The sequence below is a fragment of the Rhinoderma darwinii genome, chromosome 8 (assembly GCF_050947455.1).
Source record: "Rhinoderma darwinii isolate aRhiDar2 chromosome 8, aRhiDar2.hap1, whole genome shotgun sequence".
Classification (NCBI taxonomy): Eukaryota; Metazoa; Chordata; class Amphibia; order Anura; family Rhinodermatidae; genus Rhinoderma; species Rhinoderma darwinii.
In genome coordinates, this window is record NC_134694.1 from 42,921,818 (window position 1) to 42,946,643 (window position 24,826).

At 41.4% G+C, this 24,826-nt stretch overlaps 1 protein-coding gene across 1 annotated transcript in view; it reads right to left on the reverse strand.

Annotated features, from left to right (window-relative positions):
- Positions 1-24,826, reverse strand: part of LOC142659465 (rho GTPase-activating protein 6-like) — a 370,769-nt gene that overhangs the window by 319,726 nt on the left and 26,217 nt on the right. Inside the window, exon 4 of the mRNA XM_075835626.1 lies at positions 7,968-8,194. Coding sequence (XP_075691741.1) covers positions 7,968-8,194 — 227 coding nt within the window. The remainder of the gene's footprint in view (positions 1-7,967; positions 8,195-24,826) is intronic.

Consider the following 24,826-nt stretch of genomic DNA (forward strand, 5'->3'; position numbering starts at 1 on the left):
AGCCCTCATACCGCTACGTCTATGAAAAATAAAATTAGTTATGGCTCCAATAAGTCAGGAAATAAAAAGATATGCAGTTGTGCCCGAGGGGAACATTTCTTCTGTTTGAAGAGGCGATATATCAAGGACCTAAAAATAGGGAACCAGGAAAGGGAGGGCCCAAACATATCCGCTGGAAGTGAGGATGCTGACAACACTTCCCAGCAAAATTCCCCAAACTGCAAAGGCGCGGAGTGTGGATCAAAAGGGGGATAATAAAGGACGCCATATATCAGTGCGACACCGGCCTGTGCAGAAAGGATTGTGTCACAGCGTAACACACATCTATGGATCATTTTATAGTTTTTTTTTAACCCATTATTATACCACCTGACTATGCCCCTTATATACTCTGCCCGGCTTATATATGCCCCCACATTATAAACGGAAACACCAGTAAGACTCCAAACAAAACTACTACCAAGCAAAATCCACACTCCAAAAGCCAAATGGCATTTCCTCCCATCTGAACCCTACAGCGTCCCCAAACAGCAGTTTCCTTCCACATATATGGCACCGTCATACCCGGGGGAACCCTTTTAGCAATTTTTGGGGTGTGTGTCTCCAGTGGCATAAGCTGGGCACGACATATTTGCCACTGAATGGCATATCTAGGGAAAAATATAAATTTTGAATTTGCACCATCCACAGCGCATTCATTTATGGAAAAGACCTGTGGGGTGAAAATGCTCACTACACCCCTTAATAAATGCCTTGAGGGGTGCAGTTTCCATAATGGGGTCACTTCTCAGGGGTTTATTTTTATTATTTCACATCAGAGCCTCTGCAGTTGTGAACCAATACTTTGTAAATCGCCAAATTAGGCCTCAATTTTACATGGTACGCTTTCACTCCTGAGCCTGGTCGACTGTCCAGGCAAGAGATTAGGGCCACATGTAGGGTGTTTCTAAAACCAGGAAACCCAGCATAATAATTAGAGAGCTGTCTTGTTATGGTGGCACAAGCTGGGCACCACATATTGGCATATCTTTGGAAAAAAAATCCCATTTTCACTCTGCAACATCGAGTGCACACCAATTTCTACCAATCACCTGCAGGGTTAAAATGCTTACTACACCCCTAGATAAATGCATTGAGGGGTGTAGTTTCCAAAATGGGGTCACTACTGGGGGGGGTTTCCACTGTTTTGGGCCCAAAGGCGCCCAGAAACCAATGCAGCAACATCTGCACTGCAAATGGCGGTCCTTCCCTTCTGAGCCCTGCCGTGTGTTCAAACAGCAGTTTATGACCACATATGGGGTATTGCCGTACTCGGGAGAAATTGCTTTACAAATGTTGGGTTCTTTTTTTTCATTTATTTGTTGCGAAAATGAAAACATTTGAGCTAAAGCTACGTCTTATTGAAGAAAAAGGATTGTTTTTATTTTCACTGCCCAATTCTAATAAATTCTATGAAACATCTGTGGGGTCAAAATGCTCACTACACCCCTAGAGGTGTAGTTTCCTAAATGGTGTCACTTTTTGGGCGTTTTCATTGTTTTTTCCCCTCAGGGGCTTTGTAAATGTGACATGGCCTCCGCAAACCATTCCTGCTCAATGTGATCTCCAAAAGCCAAATAGCGCTCTTTCCCTTCTAAGCCACGCCGTGTCTTCAAACAGCCGTTTATTACCACATGTGGGGCATTGTTTTACTCGGGAGAAATTGCTTTACAAATTTTGTGGTGCTTTTTCTCCTTCAGTCCTTGTGGAAATGAGAAAAAATAAGCTAAACCTACATTGTCTTTGAAAAAAATGTAGATTTTTATTTTCAGGGCCTACTTCCAATAATTTATGCAAAAAACCTGTGGGGTCAAAACACTCACTATACCCCTAGATAATTTCCTCAATGGGTGTAGTTTCCGAAATGGGGTCACTTGTGGGGGTTTTCAACTTTTTTGTCCCCTCAGGGGTTTTGTAAATGCGACCTGGCCTCCGCAAACCATTCCTGCTAAATTTGAGCTCCAAAAGCCAAATAGCGCTCTTTCCCTTCTAAGCCCTGCCGTGTCTCCAAACAACCGTTTATTACCACATGTGGGGTATTCTTTTACTCGGGAGAAATTGCTTTACAAATTTTACGGTGCTTTTTCTCCTTCAGTCCTTGTGGAAATGAGAAAAAAACAAAAAACGCTAAACCTACATTTTCTTTGAAAAAAAAGTAGATTTTAATTTTCATGGCCTACTTCCAATAATTTCTGTAAAAAACCTGTGCGGTCAAAATGCTCACTGTACCCCTAGATAATTTCCTTGAAGTGTGTAGTTTCCCAGATGGGTCACTTTTGGGGGATTTTGACTGTTTTGGCACCGCAAGAGCCCTTCAAACCTGACATGATGCCTAAAATGTATTCTAACAAAAATAAGGCCCCAAAATCCACTAGGTGCTCCTTTGCTTCTGAGGCCGGTGCTTCAGTCCAGTAGCACGCTAGGGCCACATGTGGGATATTTCCTAAAACTGCAGAAACTGGGCAACAAATATTGAGTTGCATTTCTCTGGTAAAACCTTCTGTGTTATAAAAAAAAATTGTATTAAAATTTTCTGCAAAAAAATATGAAATTTGTAAATTTCACCTCTACTTTGCTTTAATTCCTGTGAAAGTGTAAAGGGTTAAGACATTTTCTAAATGCTGTTTTGAATACTTTGAGGGGTGAAGTTTTTAAAACGGGGTGACTTTTTGGGGGTTTCTAATATATAAGGCCCTCAAAGCCACTTCACAACTGAACTGGTCCCTGTAAAAATGGCCTTTTTACATTTTCTTGAAAATGTGAGAAATTGCTGCTAAAGTTCTAAGCCTTGTGATGTCATAGAAAAATAAAAGGATGTTCAAAAAACGATACCAATCTAAAGTACAGATATGGGGGATGTTAATTAGCAACAATTTTGTGTGGTATAACTGCCTGTCTTACAAGCAGATACATTTAAATTGAGAAAAATGCTAATTTTTGCAATTTTTCGCTAAATTTTGGTGTTTTTCACAATTAAATACTGAACATATCGAGCAAATTTTGCCAGTAACTTAAAGTCCAATGTGTCACGAGAAAACAATCTCAGAATCGCTTGGATAGGTGAAAGCATTCCGGAGTTATTACCACATAAAGTGAAACATGTCAGATTTGAAAAATGAGGCTCGGTCAGGAAGGTCAAAAGTGGCAAAAGAGGGAAGGGGTTAAACGTTGTGCTTTTTTCTAAGTCATTCATTTGTTAACTCGCCTGAAGGAACCGGTGTGCTCTGAAAGCTTACAAACATAATTTTTCTGGTTAGCCAATAAAGGTATCATACCTACTATACTTTTGACACTAAAGTATTTAACATTGCATATTTGCTTCTGGCTTACACGGTACTACACTATTTTTTTTTCTACTGTACTCAGTTCAAGAATAATGAGCAACCTCCTGTATATACACAGTCACAGATTAAAAATAAATAAATAAAAAAGGCACAAGTCCATAAAGTTCAACCTCTCTCAATTAAGTATACACCATTTATTGCTAGATTAATTATAACCCTCTATGCCATTTGTCATTAGAGAAGCATCTAGTATCCGAGAGTGAATGTATAGAAATCAAGTTGTTCTGCAAACATCATTCATTACTGTTGTTGATAACGGTTTAGAATGGTCCTTTTAAGGAGAAAGGTAGTGGTGTGGCACCCACAGCACTGTAAAAAATGTATTCGTGTAGCACCCATGGCAGAGGACAATCCCAATACTAAGTGACTGGTGCAATCCCCGCCTGGCTCATGAGCAGAGTGGGTAGTGGCCTCTGAGACCCATAGCGGCACATAGGAGAGAGAGTCATTTTTACAAAACTAGACTTGGTGGGGCTCACGTGGACTGAGATCCCGAATCGCAGTAAGACCCCACAGAAATTGGTACTTCAGAATATACTTTAATAAATCTGTTAAAACTACAACACTGTGCTTATTAAAGATCTACCCTTTATACTTTAACGGTCATTACATATTTTTTTTAAAGACCGCTGAATTCTAGAATGATTTCAGCTATTTAAAAGCCTTGTGGCAATGTTTAGGAAGTATGAAACCTCTGCTGGTCATGTAACTGGTCATGTAATAGTCTGAGACTCCACAAGTGTAGGGTTGCACAATGAATTGAAATTTATACTATTTCGATGCTGTGCACTCTCAAACTGTTCAATACCTTGCATTCATTTATTTCGATACCAAGCTATGAGGCCGCACAGCTTAGTATTGTAATACATGAATGTACCCAGAGCGGACTGCGGCTCTGTAATACAGCCATTGCGCTCCTGACAAGTGTGCGCGTGCATTCAGCATAAGGAGATACGACCAGTGCTGCACTAATGAGCGCAGGCACTGAAGACAGAACATGGCAGACGAACTGCAAAACACCCACTTGTTCTGTATTCCGTGCCTGAGCCGCCACTTATTAGTGCAGCGCCAGCCGCATCACCTTATGCTGACCGCGCGCGCACACACTTGTTGTCAGGAGCAAGGCAATGGCTGTATTACACAGCCGCAGCCCCGCTCTAACAGCGGGACTAAGGAAAGCCTCTGATCTCTGCCGCTATTCCTTTGAATGCTGCGATCAAAGTGGACCGCAGCATTCAAGGAGAAAATTAGATAGGGGATGCCATTTGGATGGCGTCACAGGGGATCCCTGTGTTAAGATCGAGGGACATACCATATATGGGCAGACAGCCCAGGATCCATTGAAGGACCCCAGGGCTGTCTGACCATATTTCCAGTTGTTAGGGCATACTTAGGTATGTCCAAACATCTGCCTGTGTATAGATATATACCAGTACATTAAAGTTTAATAAAAAAGTAATGTAAAATAAAATACACCAATTTTTTACAATATACAAAATAAAAGTCTCAATACATAAAATACACACATTCAGTATAGTCGCGACCGTAATAACAAATTTATAGCATAATTTATGATGTTTATACGGTTAAAAAAATAAAAACTGCTTTCATTCAATTATTAATGTGCGGCACGAGGTATTATGAATATTGAGCCTCCATGTGCCGCACATTAATACTAATTAACCCCATCATGTTCCAAACACGTTAACCCAATGTTATCCATTATAACATCACAGGAACATGATGGGTTTAATTGCCATTAATGTGAGGCACATGAAGATTCAAAATTCATCACACCAGGATCATCAAATCAGAAAAAGGAAGAACTTTTTTTTTTTGTTGGCAAAGTATCGTTTTGGTATCGAGTATCCCAATACTATACTAAGTATCGGTATCTAAGTCCAAATTCTGGTATCGTGACAACCCTATTCAAGTGCCCATTGTATTTTATGATGTAAGATAAGTTTCTTAAAAAATGAGTTTTGCAATGATTAAGGGTATTTATGCCACATTGCTGTGAATTACGGAGTACAGATGGTTTTTATGGAAGTCGGGGGCCTAGCAAAAAAACCCCGGGTGTATGCCCACTGACAGGCATAATACACTGCAGTACAGAAGTATTATAAAAGCGATCAAGTCCCATAGTGGGACTAAGAAAAAAGTTAAAAAATAAAGTTAATAATAAATAAATGAAAAATCACAAGTAAAATATAATTATTTTTTTTTTTTTAAATACCCGCTTTTTTTCTATCAAAATGCTCTATTAAGAAAAAATTTAAAGAGCTACACATAATTAGTGTTGCTGCATCTGTAACAACTTGAGCCTATTTAACCTGAGCGCCCTAAACAACAATGCCAGAATTGATGTTTTCTGGTCACCCTGCCTTCGACAAAAAAAAAAAAAAAAGAGGAGGAGGATGAAGAACTCGTATATACCCCAAAATGGTACCAATAAAAACTATGGATCCGCAAAAAGTAAGCCCTCATACAGCTACGTTGGCAGAAAGATAAATTAGTTATGGCTCTTCGAATATGGGGACGCAAAAACAAATGCTTTTTTTTTTTTTTTTTAAGTTTTTATTGTGCAAATGTAGTAAAACAAACTATATAAATCTGGTATTGCTGTAATCATAATGACCCGCAGAATAAAGTTATGTTATTTATACCACACGGTAAATGGCATAAATTTAAGACCCCGATTTTTTATCCATTGCCCCCAAAAAAAAAAGAAAGGCTTAGTTCACACCTGCGTCGGTGTGTTTAGCTGTTCTGCTCCGTCAGCAGAGGAGATCAAGGGAATAACGGAAGCAACAGTTCCATTGCACAACGGACCCCGCCGGTGGCTGATGGAACCCATTGACTTTAATAGGTGCTTATGGTCGGCATGCTGCACTATTATCTCCGGTAATCTTGGCTGGTTCTAAGGGCTTATTCAGACGAACGGGATATACGTCCGTGCAACGTGCGTGATTTATGGGGCCGTGCAGACAGGTGCGTGATTTTTACGCTGCGTGCGTCCGCAGCGAAAAAGTCACGAAATGTCGGTTCTTTGGGCGTTTTTCGCGCATCACGCACCCATTGAAGTCAATGGGTGTGTGAAAATCACGCATGCCACACGGAAGCACTTCCGTGGGACAAGCGTGATTCGCGCAACAGCTGTGAAAAGGATGAATGAAAACAGAAAAGCACCACGTGCTTTTGTTTACAAACATCCAAACGGAGTGTCATAATGATGGCGCTGCGCGAAAAGCACGCTGCCGCGCATCATACGTGGCTGACACACGGAGCTGTCAATTGCCTTTTGCGCTTGTGTGAATCCGGCCTAAGATGGACGCCCCTAACGGAGCCTCCAACTTACAGGTGAGGCCTTATATGTACTTAAAAATAGTGTCATTAAAAAAAAAAATACAACTTAATCTGCAAAAAATAACCCCTTACGTGGTTTGGAGTACAGAAAAACAAAAAAATTATGGTACTTGATATGCCATTTTCAAAATTTGAAAATAAGTTATTAAGGCCCAAATTTTGTGGTCACTAAAGGGTTAAAATTATGTAGGAAGTCGTGCTTTGTTTACCTGGTTTCATGCATAGTCATAAATTAAAGAGGCTCTGTCACCACATTATAAGTGCCCTATCTCCTATATAAGGAGATCGGCGCTATAATGTAGGTGACAGCAGTGCTTTTTATTTTTAAAAAAAAACGATTTTTACCACTTTATTAGTGATTTTAGATTTATGCTAATGAGTTGCTTAATGCCCAAGTGGGCGTATTTTTACTTTAGACCAAGTGGGCATTGTACAGGGGAGTGTATGACGCTGACCAATCGACATCATGCACTCCTCTCCATTAATTTACTCAGCACATAGGGATCCTGCTAGATCCTTATGTGCTGTCTTATACTAACACATTAACAATACCGAAGAGTTTAGGCAGTGAATAGACATTCCACGGGATGTCTATTCACAATCCCTGCACTTCGTTACTCTGTCTGTGGTCGTTACAGCAGAGGAAGCGTGATCCCGCGAGATCTCGCTTTAAATGACAGGTTACAACGAGATTACGTGTCCTCTGCTGTAACTACCACAGACAGAGTAACAAAGTGCAGAGATTGTGAATAGACATCCCGTTAAAGGTCTATTCACTGCCTAAACACTTCAGTATTGTTAATGTGTTAGTATAAGACAGCACATAAGGATCTAGCAGGATCCCTATGTGCTGAGTAAATTAATGGAGAGGAGTGCATGATGTCGATTGGTACGCCCACTTGGTCTAAAGTAAAAACACGCCCACTTGGGCACTAAGCAAATCATTAGCATAAATCTAAAATCGGTAATAAAGTGGTAAAAATAGATCGTTTTTTTTTTACATAAAAAGCATTACTGTCTCCTACATTATATTGCCGATCTCCTTATATAGGAGATAGGGCACTTATGTGGTGACAGAGCCTCTTTAAACAGAGTATTGTGACATGCAGTTCAACAAACTCATAAACACATCAATAAACTTGTGTTTTACTAATCAAAGCAAACATTATCATGTGCAATAAAACAGAAGACGTATTTTACAAATTTTGGATTTCTCACCCTTCTTTTTGTCTGGGTTGCACCATCCCTGAATATAGATGATAAAGGAAGGTCCATTAACATGCTTGGGTTAGATGTACGTTGCGTTTGTACCAGAAAACTCAAGACACTGCTCTCAACTTCAGCGCAAGCTCTTCTATTTCGAACAGGAAGAATGCGCTGACGTTCTATCCGATCCAGGGCAATGACATCAGAAAGAGTCACGCCAAATAATCCATGTGGAGTTTCTAGAGGGAAATATGAGGAAAAAAAAATTACCAGATTGGATGTTTTTTTTTTAATAGTTTTAGTAAATACTTGCATTCTCACATAATACTAAAATTCTTCAGCACCTTTTCTTAGAACGCTATATTGTGCCATTCTATTATTCCTGCAGGAAATTAACCCCTTAAGGACGCAGCCTAGTTTGGGCCTTAAGGCTCAGAGCCCATTTTTCAAATCTGACATATTTCACTTTATGTGGTAATAACGTCGGAATGCTTAAACCTACCCAAGCGATTCGGAGATTGTTTTCTCGTGACACATTGGGCTTCATGTTCGTGGTAAAATTTGGTCGATATATTCAGTGTTTATTGGTGAAAAATTGCAAAATTTCGAGAAAATTTTGAAAAAAATAGCATTTTTCAGAATTGAAATGCATCTGCTTGTAAAACAGACGGTTATACCACCCAAAATAGTTACTAGTTCACATTTCCCATATGTCTACTTTAGATTGGCATCGTTTTTTGAACATTATTTTATTTTTCTTGGACGTTACAAGGCTTAGAACATAAACAGCAATTTCTCATATTTTTAAGAAAATTTCAAAAGCCTTTTTTTTAAGGTACCTCGAGTTCTGAAGTGGCTTTGTGGGGCCTATGTATTAGAAACCCTGATAAAACACCCCATTTTAAAAACTAGACCCCTCAAAGTATTCAAAACAGCATTTAGAAAGTTTTTTAACCCTTCAGGCATTTCACAGGAATTAAAAGCAAAGTGGAGGTGAAATTGGCAAATTTCATTTTTCTTACTGAATTTCAATTTTATTCATTTTTTTTTCTGTAACACAGAAGGTTTTACCAGAGAAACACTACTAAATATGTATTGTCCAGATTCTGCAGTTTTTAGAAATGTCCCACATGTGGCGCTACTGCGCTCGTGGACTAAAACACAAGCCCTAGAAGCAAAGAAGCACCTAGTGCATTTTGAGGCCTCTTTTTTATTAGAATATATTTTAGGCAGCATGCCAGGTTTGAAGAGGTGTTGAGGTGCCAAAACAGTAGGAATCCCCCAATAGTGACCCCATTTTGGAAACTACACCCCTCAAGGAATTCATTTATGGTTGTTGTTACCATTTTGACCGCACAGTTTTTTCACAGCACGTATTTGAATTGGGCTGTGAAATGAAAAAAAAATAATTCATTTTTTCCAATAAAATGTCATTTGTGATCAAAATTTCTTATTTTCACAGGGAACAAAATACCGCATTTTGTTGCCCAATTTGTCCTTAGTGTGGCAATACCCCATTTGTGGTGATAAACTGCCGTTTGGGCCCATGGGAGGGCTCAGAAGGAAAGGAGCGCTATATGTTTGTTGAAGTCCAGATTTTGCTGGATTGGTTTTCGGGTGCCATGTCGCATTTGCAGAGCCTCAGAGGTATCAAAGCAATGGAAACCCACCAAAAGTTACCCCATTTTGGAAACTACACCCCTCAAGGAATTCATTTATGGGTAATGTGACCATTTAGACCCCATAGTTTCTTCAGAGAACTTATTTGAATTGGGCTGGGAATTAAAAAAATATATATTTTTTCCAATAATATGTCATTTTAGCTCAAAAATTCTTATTTTCACAAGAAATAAAATACTCCATTTTGTTGCCCAATTTGTCCTGAGTGCGGCAATACCCCATTTGTGGTGATAAACTGCCGTTTGGGCCCATGGGAGGGCTCAGAAGGAAAGGAGCGCTGTGTGTTCTTTGGAGTCCAGATTTTGCTGGATTGGTTTTCGGGTGCCATGTCGCATTTGCAGAGCCCCAGAGGTATCAAAGCAATAGAAACCAACCACAAATGACCCCATTTTGGAAACTACACCCCTCAAGGAATTCATTTATGGGTGTTGTGACCATTTTGACCCCATAGTTTTTTCACAGAACTTATTTGAATTGGGCTGGGAATGAAAACAAAATATTTTTTTTCAAATAATATGTAGTTTTGGCTGAAAATTTCTTATTTTCACAAGAAACAAAATACCCCATTCTGTTGCGCAATTTGTTCTGAGTGCCGCAATACCCCATTTGTTGTGATAAACTGCCGTTTGGGCCCATGGGAGGGCTCAGAAGGAAAGGACCACCATTTGGCCTACTGGGGATTTTCTAGTGCAAAGTCATGTATGCAGAAGCACCTGAGGTACCAGTACAGTTGAAACCCGCAAGAAGTGACCCTCTTTTAATAACTACACCCTTAAGGCATTCATCTAGAGGTGTAGTGAGCATTTTGACCAGACAGCTACACCCCATAAACTGTAATGTAGGTTCTCCCGGGTATGGCAATACCCTACATGTAGCGGTTATCAGCTGCCTGGACACACAGCAGGGCTCAGAGGGGAAAGACGAGGGGGGATAAGCTGTGCGGAGTGCATCAGGGTAAGTAAAATTGGGGTAAATTATAAACCAAGGGATGTATGATAAATTTTAAAACTGACTATCATACAGAGCTCTGGTTATTCGGGACACGTGTCACATTGATATATTGTGTCATCCCTTATCGCCCTCCTATAGCAGACTTTGCACCTCTTTTGACTTTTTCCCTTCTTGCCAGTTTGGGGAACTTCTCCTGGAAAGTGTTGCCGCCTTGGTACGATGCGTGTGGCCCCGCTTCCAGAAGTACTGGGTGCCCCCCCCTTCTTGGTCCCTAAAGATTAGGTTCTTGATAATCACCTCTTGAAATCCCTGGAAAGTTCCCGACCGGCCTGCACATCGACGTAGCACGTACGCATTGTACAATGCCATCTGTATGATGTGCCCGGCCAGATTCTTGTACCACACCGCATGGCGCTGTAGGGCTTCAGGATTTGATCTTACAAGTCCATCCCTCCCATGTACCTATTGTAGTCCAGGATGCAGTCTGGTTTGGGGGTGGCCTTCCCTTCATATAGCCTAAACCTGTAGGTATACCCGGATGCACTCTCGCAGGAGATTGAACCCTCCCTTTAAAATGTACCAGGGACTCATCAATAGAAATACACTTCTCGGGGGTGAATGCTTGGGAAAACCGGGCACTGGAACGGTCTAATAGGGGTCTCCGTTTATACAAACGGTCAAAACTGGGGTTATCTCGGGGTGGGCACGGCTCATTATCAGTATAATGTAAGAAGCGAAGTATTGCCTCATTTATTTATTTTTTTAGGTTCCAGTTCAGTTCTGAAGTTGCTTTGAGGGGCCCATATATTAGAAACCCCTATCAAATACCCCATTTTAGAAACTAGACCCCTCAAAGTATTCACAACAGCATTTAGAAAGTTTATGAACCCTTTGAAATTCAACGTTTTGAGGAACTAGCACATTAGGAATCTAGGACACGTGAGAAATACTTGTCCACCTGGTCTCCCTGGCTTGACTTCCCTGATTTTTCCACCCTATAAATGATATTTTGATGTATTATTTTGCATACTATGGTATATGCTGATATGCTGGTCATTTTCATACTGCGGTTCTTTGCTGATCACTGTTTGTTTGATTATCACTGTCCACATGAGACATAATAGCACCGTACAGCCATTGTTGCCACACATTGCTCTTATTATTGTTTAATTTACTTATTTTGGACCCCTCTATTGTCCTACCCTAACTCCTTAGTCTTTCCCTTCCCTCAATCCCCCCCCCCCTTTATGTTACACGGTTATTGCTCCTTTCCTATGATACTTAGTTTTGGCTCTGCGTAGCCAATGTTCTCATATTATGTTGTATCCCTTTTCAATATGCATTTACCAATAAAAACAGATTGAACACAGATAGGCAGCTTCCAGGTGGGTCCTCTCGCCAGCGACAATAGTCAAAGCGATGAACAGCTTGGAAGAAAGTTCTCTGTCAAATGCTATGTCGCCAAGGGTTGTGTCTCCCCAACCAATCCTAGGCGTTGGAGTTTTTTGGCTTCTGGGGACACAGGAGCACAACATGGCCTCCGAGGCCGCAATATAGACAAAGTCCAGAAGTGCGCCTGCGCTGTTTCTCCTGGACAGATAGTATCCACTTGCATAGGAACCTCGGATGGAGCAACAGATGAGAACAAGAGGGGTTGCTGGAATCTTTCTCTGAGCCTCATATCAACCCGGGTGGCAAGTAAAATTAGGTCGTCCAAGGTAGGTGGTAGATCACGGGCAGCCAGTTTGCCTTTGATCTCAGATGACAGTCCATGCCAAAAGGAAGCTACCAAAAAATAACCTGAAAGCACTCGAATGATCCTTTAGGAATGGTTTTCAAAATAATTTTATTATGTATACTTCTTGAAATCGTCATATAAGTTTAAAGCGATTTATAAAGCGATTTTTGAACGTTTCGACTTAACCTAGGTCTTTATCACAATCGATAAAAATAGAAATAATAATCAATCATATATACTAACATAACAAAACACAGTAGATCACTGAAAATGACGAAAATAAACGTAAAAAATAAAATTCCATGTCTAGAAATGGTATAGAATATGCAAATCGAACATTATCGATAATAAACATACATACAACTCTGTAATATGTTCTATAAAGTTAATGTAATAATGCAATACGTCCACCTCCAAGTATTATAACAATGCATATGTCATTGAGTAGTGTTGTGGATAATTCAAAGTCAAACAGTTGCTCCAGATTCATTCATATTTATTTCCTCATGAGAAGGTTTCACAGCAGTGTCATAATGATGTCACTCAGCAAGTGATGGCAGACGGCATTTTACATACATTATGAGTAGGCTTATATACAGTTTTTTAGACTGAACTTTTACTACATCAGCTGTAATATATTCTCTTGAGTTTGCACAAAACAAATTACATTCACAATATTTTCTTAGCATTGCAATATTTTCCTATCAAGTCAGAAAATGGTAAGTCCTTATCATCTTCTGTATTCTGTAAGTAGGGCGTAGAGGGTGGGGTCTTGAGTCATCAGTTTTCCCTCAGCCTTTATTCTTGCTGATTCAATTCCTTAACACAGCAAAAACAGAAATGCATTCTCTCAAAATATCACTCTTATATTGAAGTTAAAATGGAAATATAGAATAGAAGACAAAATGGTGGAATTAAATAATTTCTTTCACATTTCACCCTTTTGATAATATCATTATCACACATATATATATATTATTCTCACTAACTAACTATCATCCTTCCTATCCTGGAAACCACCCCCGAGACAGTCCGTACTTCACAGAGTATACAGATAAGCTGCATAGACCATGAGATGTCAAACATCTATTCTTGACTGTTTCTTGGTAGAAATTTCCACTAAATCGTCCATATGTTGTATTGATAGCAAAACACACACACAAACTCTTTTCTAACTATTGTAGATGACAACAGCCGGCCAGAGATGCATCACATCACAAGGACCACCCCGGAGAAATCCCCGGTGAAATCATTCTCAGAGCATTAACTCTTCTTTAAGGGTGGTGCTCAAACTGCTGGGGTGCATCTGTGGGACCCTCTTCTCAGAGATGATGTCCTCCACCCTACTCTCAAACAGCTGAGGGGTCTTCAGGAGAGGCGGGTAGTCGAGCTTGGCTGTCAGACGATCAACTCTGTAGCTGTTTTGTCATCATGTTTAGAGAATAGTTGTATCCACATCTTTACTGCAACGAGAAACACAACACATTAATAATTTCCAGGCAATTAATAGCATTAAAATCAGTCCTATCACTACCACTATGGGTTTCAGCAATCCAGAAAGCATATTATTAAACCAAACACCAGTAGATCCCATCCAAGAAAAGGGATTCCATCCCTCCTTAGATATATCTCTAGCTTTTTTCTGCAATTCCTTTACCTTATTCATGTGTGCCTCTATGGGGTCATGTGAGTCTTCAATCCAGGTGCAACATTCTTCACCTATTATAGCACAAGTTCCACCTTCTATCGCTAACAGATAATCAAGAGCCATTCTATTCTGGAGGGCGACTTTCCTAACTTGGGCCAACTCTTCATTGATAGCATGGATAGAACTGGAGGTCTCATTAATTATCCCATCCATAATACTAGCATATTTGTTTAACTTATTCGCTAGTTCGATTCCCCAGCCTGTCCAAGAGGGGAACCACATCCAAGCTTTATCTGCTTCTGTAAACAACTCTCGTTTATATCTAGTCTCCTTAGAATACATTTCATAAATGTCAGCAATTGAGATATTTGGACGTTGTCTGATGGCTGGAACAACTCTTCCTATAGTGCAATTACCCCACGCTCCCATAGGAAGCCACGAATAGGCTCGGTTACCACAAATATAATATAGCCCTGGTGTTATTACCCTAGGAACTATTTTACCATGATTCCCCAACCAACTTTGAAACCATCTCATATTGTCATGCACTTTAGTCTTACAGTCCCATTCATCATCATCTCCTTTGTCAGGACAGGAACACCTGGGGGCACAAGACGCTGTCATAGTTGCACACCAACATTTGTTATTACAATTACCATGTACCTCATCACAGTTTACTTCATACTTCATATTGAATAGTAATGTGGCATTTTTACAATCTGTTTCTCCAACGTGTACCTTAGGTAAATTGACTTTGCGCCCATTAATACTGGCTATGTGATCAGCATACATAGGCCCTATGCACATAGTGGGTGTATTTAGTAGGCCAGCAATTTCTAAATATGTTCCTTGGTCTGAGAGAGCTTTGTGAGCAGTGTGATTTACATCTATTTCAACATCATAGCTATAGTCTGTGAGATTGAGATCATTCATAGATATTGGCACACCAATTAAAGGGATTCCTTTATGATTTGCAGGAACATGAGAACAGATCCAACAGTCCGTTATGTTCAGCTGCTTGGCTGTTTGTTGATGTAGAAGCCAAATAGAGTTCTTCCGCCGTTCTCCATTCACCTGTGTACAATAGCATAAGATACAAAGGAACAGGCAAAACAGCAAATGCATTTTTGACATTTTCCTATAGTCAATCCTCCTGTCTCCTAGTGGCCTCACCCTTTTTACACAGATCTGCGTCACCTGACCTGAAAGTTCACCTTTTTACAGTGAGAAGCGTGAATCCAGTTGGGTTTCCCCTCTACTTTCACTGAGGTAGAAGTGGTCAGTAGTACTTGGTATGGGCCATCAAATCTGGGTTCCAGATGTTTCCTCACGTATCTTCTTATCACGACCCAATCTCCAGGTTGGAGGTGGTGAGTTCCAGTTTTGCCTTCTGGGTCTGGTAAAGAAGAAAAGACTAAGCCATGCAAATTAGTCAGCTGCTTATGGAGCTGGACAACATAGTCAGTTAGAGAAGCATACTGTCCATGTAATTCCTGTGGAAAGAAAAGTCCTGTCAGCGGTGGCCTGCCAAACAGCACTTCGAACGGTGAAAGTCCATGCATTCCCTTTGGTGTATGCCTCATTGCAAATAGAGCTAACGGTAGGGCTTGTACCCAAGTAAGTTTTGTTTGCTCACAGATTTTAGCTATCTTATTTGTTAAGATGCCATTTGCTCTCTCAACCTTCCCTGATGACTGTAGATGATATGGAGTGTGTAGCTGTTGATTAATTTGCAACCCTTTCAACATTTCTGCAAATACCTGCCCCGTGAAATGTGTCCCCCGGTCAGACTCTACCGTCTCAGGTAGGCCGTATCTGCACACAATCTCAGATATTATTTTCTTAGCCGTCACTACAGCTGTTGCCTTAGCAACAGGCCATGCTTCTACCCAAGAGGAGAACATATCCACACATACTAAGACATATTCATAGACACCACATTTAGGTAGTTGAATGTAGTCTATCTGCAGTCTCTGGAATGGGTAGTCAGGTTTTACAAGGTGTTTCATCTGTACCCTAGTCTTTTTACCTGGATTGTGCTTGGCACAAATCATGCATTTCTTGCACCATTGTGTTGCAAATTGTGAGAATCCGGGTGCAAACCAAAATTTACTTACAATAGAAACCATTCCTCCTTTGGAAACATGAGATGGAAGATGAGATAAGTTTGTTAAAAACTGATATATAGCTGGAGGGGCACACAATCGACCATCCTCATGTTTCCAAACACCATTATCTGGCTTACAACCTGTCTTCCTCCATTTACTGTGTGTCTGGGGACCTGCCTGTTTTTGCAAAGTTATGAGAGTGTCCATTGTCAGATTTTGGTCGTCATTTGGGGACTCTTGGATTATCAGAAAAGAAGCCTTTTTAGCCGCTTCATCTGCCCTGTTATTACCCATAGTGATAGGATCTTTTGCTCGCTGATGTGCCTGACATTTGATAACAGCTATAGCTCTAGGTAGCTTTACATTTTCCAGCAGCTGCTGTATGAGGTCTGCATGCTTCACAACCTTCCCACATGAAGTTAAGAAACCTCTGTGCTCCCACAGAAAACCAAAATCATGCACAACTCCATAAGCGTAACGGGAGTCCGTATATATATTTACAGTCTTTCCCTCTGCCAGTTTACATGCCTTGATCAGGGCAAGCAACTCTGCACTCTGTGCAGAATGTATGCCAGGATCAAGGGTCTCATAGTATAAAACAGAGGTGTCATCTGTTACAGCAAAACCTGCAGCAAACCCTCCCTCTGGTTTTTGTTGCCTGGACCCATCCACATAGAGGGTCATTTCAGCGTTTGGGATGGGCTCATCCAGCACAGGACTGGAAGGGGTGTAAAAAAGTTCCACCACCTGCCCACAATCATGCTCTGGATCCTGTCCATCCTCATTAGTCTGGAGTGGTAAGAGGGTAGCAGGATTTAGTACATTACACCTGAGTATGGTGATATTAGATGGTGCTAACAGGGAGATTTCATATTTGGTTAATCTGGCAGCAGAGAGGTGTCTGGTGGTTAGGCTGTGAAGGACTGCTTGTACAGCATGGGGAACCATAAGAAATAACTGATTTCCCAACACAATATAAGCTGTCTTTTCAACTAGGAGGGCTCCTGCAGCTACTGATTTGACACATGCAGCTCCTGCTGAGATAACAGAATCAAGCTTGGCACTAAAGTAGCCCACTGGTTTCTGTTTCCCTCCATACTTCTGAGTAAGCACCCCTGAAGCCTGTCCCTCCTGTTCATGGCAGAACAGGTAGAATGGCTTTGTATAGTTTGGGAGTGCTAGTGAAGGGGCACTAAGTATGGCAGCTTTCAAATGATCTACAGCCTGTTTTTCCTCTGCAGACAACTCTAAGTGACCAGCCTGAGTCGTCAGAGCATAAAGAGGAGCAGCATGTTGAGACATATTTGGTATCCATTGTCTACAGTACCCAACTAGTCCCAAAAAGGCTCTAATTTGCTTGCCACTCTGTGGGTATGGTGCCCTCTGGATCACAGAGACTCTATCAGTAGTGATATGTTTAGAGCCCTGTGAAATACAGTGTCCCAAGAAGGTAACTTTTTCCTGGCAAAACTGTAACTTACTAGGGGATACTTTGCATCCCTCAGCACTCAGGTGGGACAATAGAGAAGCAGTTGCACTAATGCACAACTCCTTTGAGGGGGCTGTTAGCAATAGATCGTCAACATACTGCACAATAGTGACCTCTGGTGGCGATCGCCACCTATCGAGGACCTGTTTCATAGTTTGACCAAATTCAGAAGGTGAAGAAATCATTCCCTGTGGCAATCTTGTCCAAGCATACTGTTGTCCCTCAAAGGTGAAGGCAAACAGATACTGAGAGTCTGGGTGCACAGGCACACAGAAGAAAGCATCAACTAAATCTATCACACTAAACCAGGAGGCATTTGGTGGGATCTCTCCTAGAATAGTGTGAGGATTTGGGACAAGTGGGGAGTCTTCCTGGATAATTTTGTTTACCGCCCGTAGGTCATGGATCAAACGGAACTGGCCTTGTTTCCCAGGCTTAGCCACTGGATACAGGGGTGTGTTTACCGGGGACTTTATGGGAACTAGGATGCCCTGATTCACCAAAGATTTAATTTGGTCTCTTACGCCATTCATTTGTTTCAGACTGAGGGGGTATTGAGGGACTCGGGGTAGGTTAGCTCCAGGTCTAAGCTTGATGACCACTGGGTCTGCTTGTTTTATCAGGCCCACTGGTCCTCCTTTTGTAGCCCAGATCTCCTGGGGGACATCTTTCAGATCAGGAGGGATATCCTGCTCTGCAAGACTGCAGACCACCATCAGAGGAATCAGACTTTCCAAAGTGTTATGGTCATCTGATCCCACCGATGATGTCACAATAGGTCCATTCTCTGTGTACTGGATGTTAGCTTTCAACTTCATCAGTGCATCTCTCCCCAGCAAACTGCAAGGAACAGATTCACTAATGACAAAAGAAAGGGAGGTGCTAATTGGACCTATATTTACAGGGGTCTCTACCGTTTCCCTCAATGTAATGGGTTTACCCCCCAGTCCTACAGCATCTATAAATCCGGTAGTTTCTAAATTTGGGGCTTCTGATCTTTTAAGAACACTGCGGGCTGCACCAGTGTCCACCAGGCACTCTACTGTATAAAAAGGCATTTCAGAGAGGGTCAAATGGACAAAGGCATCACCCCCCCTGCTCTCAGAGATCACTGGTAACACTGGAAGCCCTCCTCGTCAATTATCCTCCTGTCTCCCTTTCCTCGGGGCCCTGCAATCCCTTAAAAAGTGACCCATTTTTCCACCATTGTAACATCTGAATTTGCTACGATCCCATCTATTTCCTCCCCAGCTTTTACCTCCTTCTATCTGTCTCTCTGGTACATCTACCAACATTATCTTCTGAACTCTTTTTTCCTGTACATCTTGTATATTCCTCTGGATTGAGCTAGCTAGGCTCATTAGTGCTGGGACTGATTTATCACGCCAATCGGCATGGGCTGAGATTAATTTATCATGGATATCCTTATTCAGTCCAGACACTAAGGTGGCAGTCAGCATCTTTCCCATTCCTTGGTCATCTAAATTCCCACCTGCCTCTTCTACAACCTGTCTAAACCTTTCAAAATAATCCTCCACTGGTTCTTTAACCCTTTGTTGAATATTAGTCACCCTTATCCAGGACTGTGGAGGAAAGACATCTCCAATCTTGTCCTTGATCTGGGTGACATATTGCAACGCCATTTGAGGAGTGTCTTCACGTTCCGATGGATTTTGTGGTAGGGTGAGCCTGGTGCAGATGGCTGCTGCATCTATTTGACCAGCCGTGGCCTTTATTATCTGCAACAGGTCCCTCCAAGTAGGATTGTAACTCACTGCGACATTGTACAGTTCATTTACAAATCCATGTGGATTGTTCCGTGGCTTAGGGATTGATGAGAGGAATCCTTTCATTTCCCCAGGTGTCCACGGGACATGTTGAGTGATCCTCCTCTCTGTCTGGCCATTTGTACCAGGTATTAGTTGTTGTCTGACAGGGAAAGCTGAGGCCAAAGGCAACAATTGTTCCTCAGTCATCCTGTCTACTTCTTTTTGGTTTATTTTAGGGGTGATCAGGAGTTCCCCATGTACTCCGCACAAAACCTTTCCTCCCCCTGGGACAGATACTTTCTCCCATGGGGTGGGGGTAGAGTGAGGAGACATAAATTCAGGGGCAGTGGCCCTGACCTCAGGTTCAATATACACTGGGGGTGGAGAGCTATATGCAAGTGACAAGTCTGCAGTGGGGTACAACGCAGCCGAGCTAGTGGGCACTTGAAGCGGGCTTTTAGATCTAGCCCCTGTGTCCACTGGAATACCCTGGGTGCTCGAGTCAGGGACCTCTAAGTCCGCTGCGGTGGGCTCCACTAGAGACATTGCAATTTGTTCTATATTTGAAATTAACTCTCCCTCTTCCTCATCTTCAACCTGCTTATCTTCACCTGACTGACTAGACCCTGTTTTAATGCCTACTGTGTATATACCTTCGCCTTTTTGTTGCTTTCTAAAAGACTCTACAATCCATCTACTCCAAGCTGCTTTCTCATTTGGCTCAGTGATTCTGGATTTAAAATTTTTATAGAAACAGACCCAGCGAGTCAGTTCATATGTTCCTTTTTTTGGAATACCTGAATCCAATCCCCTAGTAAGCTTACACCATTTTAACAGGTGCTTGCTTACCCATATGCCATACTTCAAATTAATCTCCTCCTGTGGGGTCAGAGAAGCCTGCGGACGCCCTACTCTGTGATCTGGTGATCGGCCAGACCCTCGTTTGCCGTGACTGTTGCCCATAGCCCTGCTATGATGGAGGGGACTCCTACCCTTCTCTCTCAGTTTTTATTTTCACTAACAAACACTATGGCTATTGGCTGTTAGGGAAAGTCCCACACTACGTATCTCCTACGTACCCGTATACACCCTGTATACACTACACAAATATTCCAACTGAGCCAAATTACAACCAACTAAACAATAATCCCACACAGGATCTGCTCATTATATCATCTATATCAAACAATCTAAGAAAGGTATCTTCTAAGCAGTATGATTTTTCATGAGGGAGACAAGCCAGGAGTAGCTTCAGGACACGCGCACTTTTTTGTCCTTCTGCTGCTCAGGCAGTGGTTAATAACAATTTACTTGACAAACACAGAAAAATAGAACAACAATCGTGTCTGAGGACGGTAGGGTCCTCTTACTTATCACAGCACTGCCCCCACCATGCCTTCTCCGTAGAGGTGCGTCTTGAGGCAGTTTTAAGCACTCCGCCGTAAAGGCCTCTTTCACGCTGATGTGGCGTGCACCAACATCCTCATTCATTCATTCACATACATATCAAAAAGAGGTTAGTACATTTAACAACTGTTTGAGGTTCTTGGCAACCGTACTCACGACAGAGAACAGAGGGACTGGGGACCAAAGGAAGAGAGAGCGAATGAGAAAAAAAGTTTCTCACCTGTTTGATGGCGCCATTTCGGTCTCCTGTCCTTGGTTCCCATCCTGGTTCCGTTGCAGCCGCTTTCGGTTCCCGGGACTTTTCGGCACCAAAATTGTTGTGGATAATTCAAAGTCAAACAGTTGCTCCAGATTCATTCATATTTATTTCCTCATGAGAAGGTTTCACAGCAGTGTCATAATGATGTCACTCAGCAAGTGATGGCAGACGGCATTTTACATACATTATGAGTAGGCTTATATACAGTTTTTTAGACTGAACTTTTACTACATCAGCTGTAATATATTCTCTTGAGTTTGCACAAAACAAATTACATTCACAATATTTTCTTAGCATTGCAATATTTTCCTATCAAGTCAGAAAATGGTAAGTCCTTATCATCTTCTGTATTCTGTAAGGAGGGCGTAGAGGGTGGGGTCTTGAGTCATCAGTTTTCCCTCAGCCTTTATTCTTGCTGATTCAATTCCTTAACACAGCAAAAACAGAAATGCATTCTCTCAAAATATCACTCTTATATTGAAGTTAAAATGGAAATATAGAATAGAAGACAAAATGGTGGAATTAAATAATTTCTTTCACAGTAGGAATCTATATGACACGCAATGTGTTAATGCTGTCGCTTAATAATGAAAATAGATGAAGTGGGACTTCCTCCAAAGGAGTAAAGGTATCAAGGCACTCAAGAAAACATTAAGTCATGCTGGTAAGTAATCAAAGAAAATAGTTATAAAAAAGGGGGGGGGAATAGCTACGATGTCCCCTCCGACCATACCATAAAGACCGGTAATTAAACGCTGTGCACAGAGTAAAGCAAAGAGAAAAAGTACCATTGAAATGAATCTAAGAGTCAGCTTACCTGTTGGTAGTGTAAATGTAATGTCGTAACGGCGTCTGCCAGACGCTCTAATCCCGATTACGGTCTGTGATTCATGTCCCCGAGAAGATGTTTAAATATAGCGCGCCAACAAGGAAGCTACCAACGTCTCGTTGTTCCAGGACAGCTCACCTGCCAGGGTCCGGAACTGGATGGTGTACTCGCCCACGGAGGTGTCCTCCTGGCGAAGGTTCAGTAGGGGAGGTAGCTGCTGACAAGACTCGTCCAGGCTGCTCAAAACACAGTGCTGAATAACCGCAGGAACCCCTAAAAGTCACAGGTCCCCGTCATTCCCAGATAGGGTTCGCCCACGCCAAGGAAACAATCAAGGCGATCCTGGCACCATCCGAGGAAAATGCTCTGCCATGCAAGGTGAAGTGGATGACACTGGTTGAGAAATCCCCTGCATGTCTCAGATAAAACGAGGTGGTAATGGCAGTGAGAACTAGGGATCAGAACTGGTGCTGACAGGAGGAGCAGACGGAGAAATTGGAGGAAGCAGCCATAGACGTTACAAATACCGCACAAAATACTTACTAGTTAACAATTCCTGTATGTTTACAGCGTTTTTAAAAATCCTTTTTTTTTCTAAGACGTTACAAGGCTTAGAACATTAGAAGCAATTTCTCACATTTTCAAGAAAATTTCAAAAGGCTATTTTTTCAGAGACCAGTTCAGTTCTGAAGTGGCTTTGAGGGCCTTATATTTTAGAAAGTCCCTATAAATCACCCCATTTTAAAAACTAGACACCTCAAAGGACTCAAAACAGCATTCAGAAAGTTCCTTAACCCATTAGGTGTTTCAAAAGAATTAAAGCAATGTAGAGGGGAAATTTAAAAATGTCCTTTTTTTTCCCCAAAATTCATTGCTAATACATTTTGTTCTTTAACATAGAAAGATTTACCAGAGAAATGCAACTCAATATTTGTTGCCCAGATTGTGCAGTTTTTAGAAATATCCCACATGTGGCCCTAGTGTGCTAATGGACTGAAACACAGGCCTCAGAAGCAAAGGAGGACCTAGTGGATTTTGGGGCTGCCTTTTTTTAGAATATATTTTAGGCACCATGTCAGGTTTGAAGAGGTCTTGTGGTGACAAAACAGTGGAAACCCCCCAAAAGTGAACCCATTTTGGAAACTACACCCCTCAAGAAATTTATCTAGGGGTAGTTAGCATTTTGACCCCACAGTTTCTTTGCTAATTATTGGAATTAGTCTGTAAAAATGAAAATCTACTTTTTTCTGAAACGTAGAAATTTTACAAGGAATCAAAGCACCCCAACATTTGTAAAGCATCTTCTCCCGATTACAGCAATTCCCTATATGTGGTAATAAACTGCTGTTTGGACCCACAGCAGGGCTCAGAAGAGAAGTAGCACCATTTGGATTTTGGACAGCAGATTTTGCTCGAATAGTTTTCAGTGCCATGTCGTGTTTGCAATGCCCTGGAGAGACCAAAACAGCGGAAACCGCCAAAAGTGACCCATTTTGCAAACTACACCCCTCAAGGAATATTTCTAGGGGTATAGTTATCATTTTAACCCCACACGGTTTTTGCAGAATTTATGGGAACTATGCCATGAAATAGAAAAAAATTTAGATTTTCAAATAAAATGTAGTTTTAGCTCATATTTTTTTATTTTTAAAATAGATAAAGAAGATAAAGGAGAAAATCCACCCAACCATTTGTAAAGCAAACTCTTCTTAGCACAACAATACCCCATATGTGGTAATAAACTGCTGTATAGACACACGGCAGGGCTTAGAAAGGACGGAGCGCCATTTGACTTTTGGAGCTCAAGTTTTGCTGGAATGGTGTGCGGCACCATGTCACATTTGCAAAGCCACTGATTGGTCAAAATAGTGCAAACCCTGCAAAAGTTACCCCATTTGGGAAACTACACGCCTCATTGAATTTATCTAGCAGTATATAGTGAGCATTTTGACCCCATTGTTTTTCTGCTGAATTTATTGGAATTAGGCAGTGAAAATGAAAATATACATTCTTTCTACTAAAATGTTGAATTTTTTTCATATTCACAAGGAATAAAAGGAGAAAACGCACCCAAACAATCGTAAAGCAATTTCTCCCGAGTACGGCAATACCCCATATGTGGTAATAAACTGCTGTTTGGACACACCGCAGGGCTCAGAATGGCAGGAGTGCTACTTGACATGTAGATTCTGGTTTTTGGGCGTCATGTCGCATTTCCAGAGCCCCTGAGGTACCAGTACAGTAGAAACCCCTGAGAAGAAAAATTGGATTTTCAAAACTATACCCCTCAGGGTAATCATCGTAGGGTGTAATGAGCATTTTGATCCCACAGGTGTTTCATAGATTGTATTAGAATGAGGCAGTAAAAATTAAGAAAAAAAAACCCGCTTCTTTCACTGCACAATCAAGCTGCGCTGTGGATCATGCTGGGCTGGAACAATGAGAAGTGTATGACCAGTTGGTAAAAAAGTGAAACACGCCCAGTTGTCTAATAAGAAAAGAATTCGCATAAATCTAAAATTGTTTATAACTTGGCCAAAAATTATCGTTTTTCAAAACCACTGTTATCTACATTACAGCGCCAATCAGATTATGTAGGAGATAGGGCACTTATAATGTGATGACAGAGCCCCTTTAATTTTAGGGCAACTCCAAACGTGGATGTAAGATCCATTGTCGGAGGATCATGTGTCTGGGACTGTGTGGTAAATGCAGTGGAGGCGATCCGGACAGAGATACCATCTGGAGACTTTTCCTAGGCATAACCCGATATGAAGCACTTGTGTGAGATCTTGGATAGACACTCTATGCTAATGTGAATTTCAAGATCTTTTTTTTTCCATATAAATAAAAAAAAAGTTAGGCGCCAAGGTCATACCAGTCTTAACCCTCAGCAGTCTGTAGAGCAAAGTGATAGTGTGGAATGGCAGATGTTCTCTGGAAGTCTGAATTGGGTGAGGTCACAGTGAACTTGAGTGAGGTGTAAGGGAGCT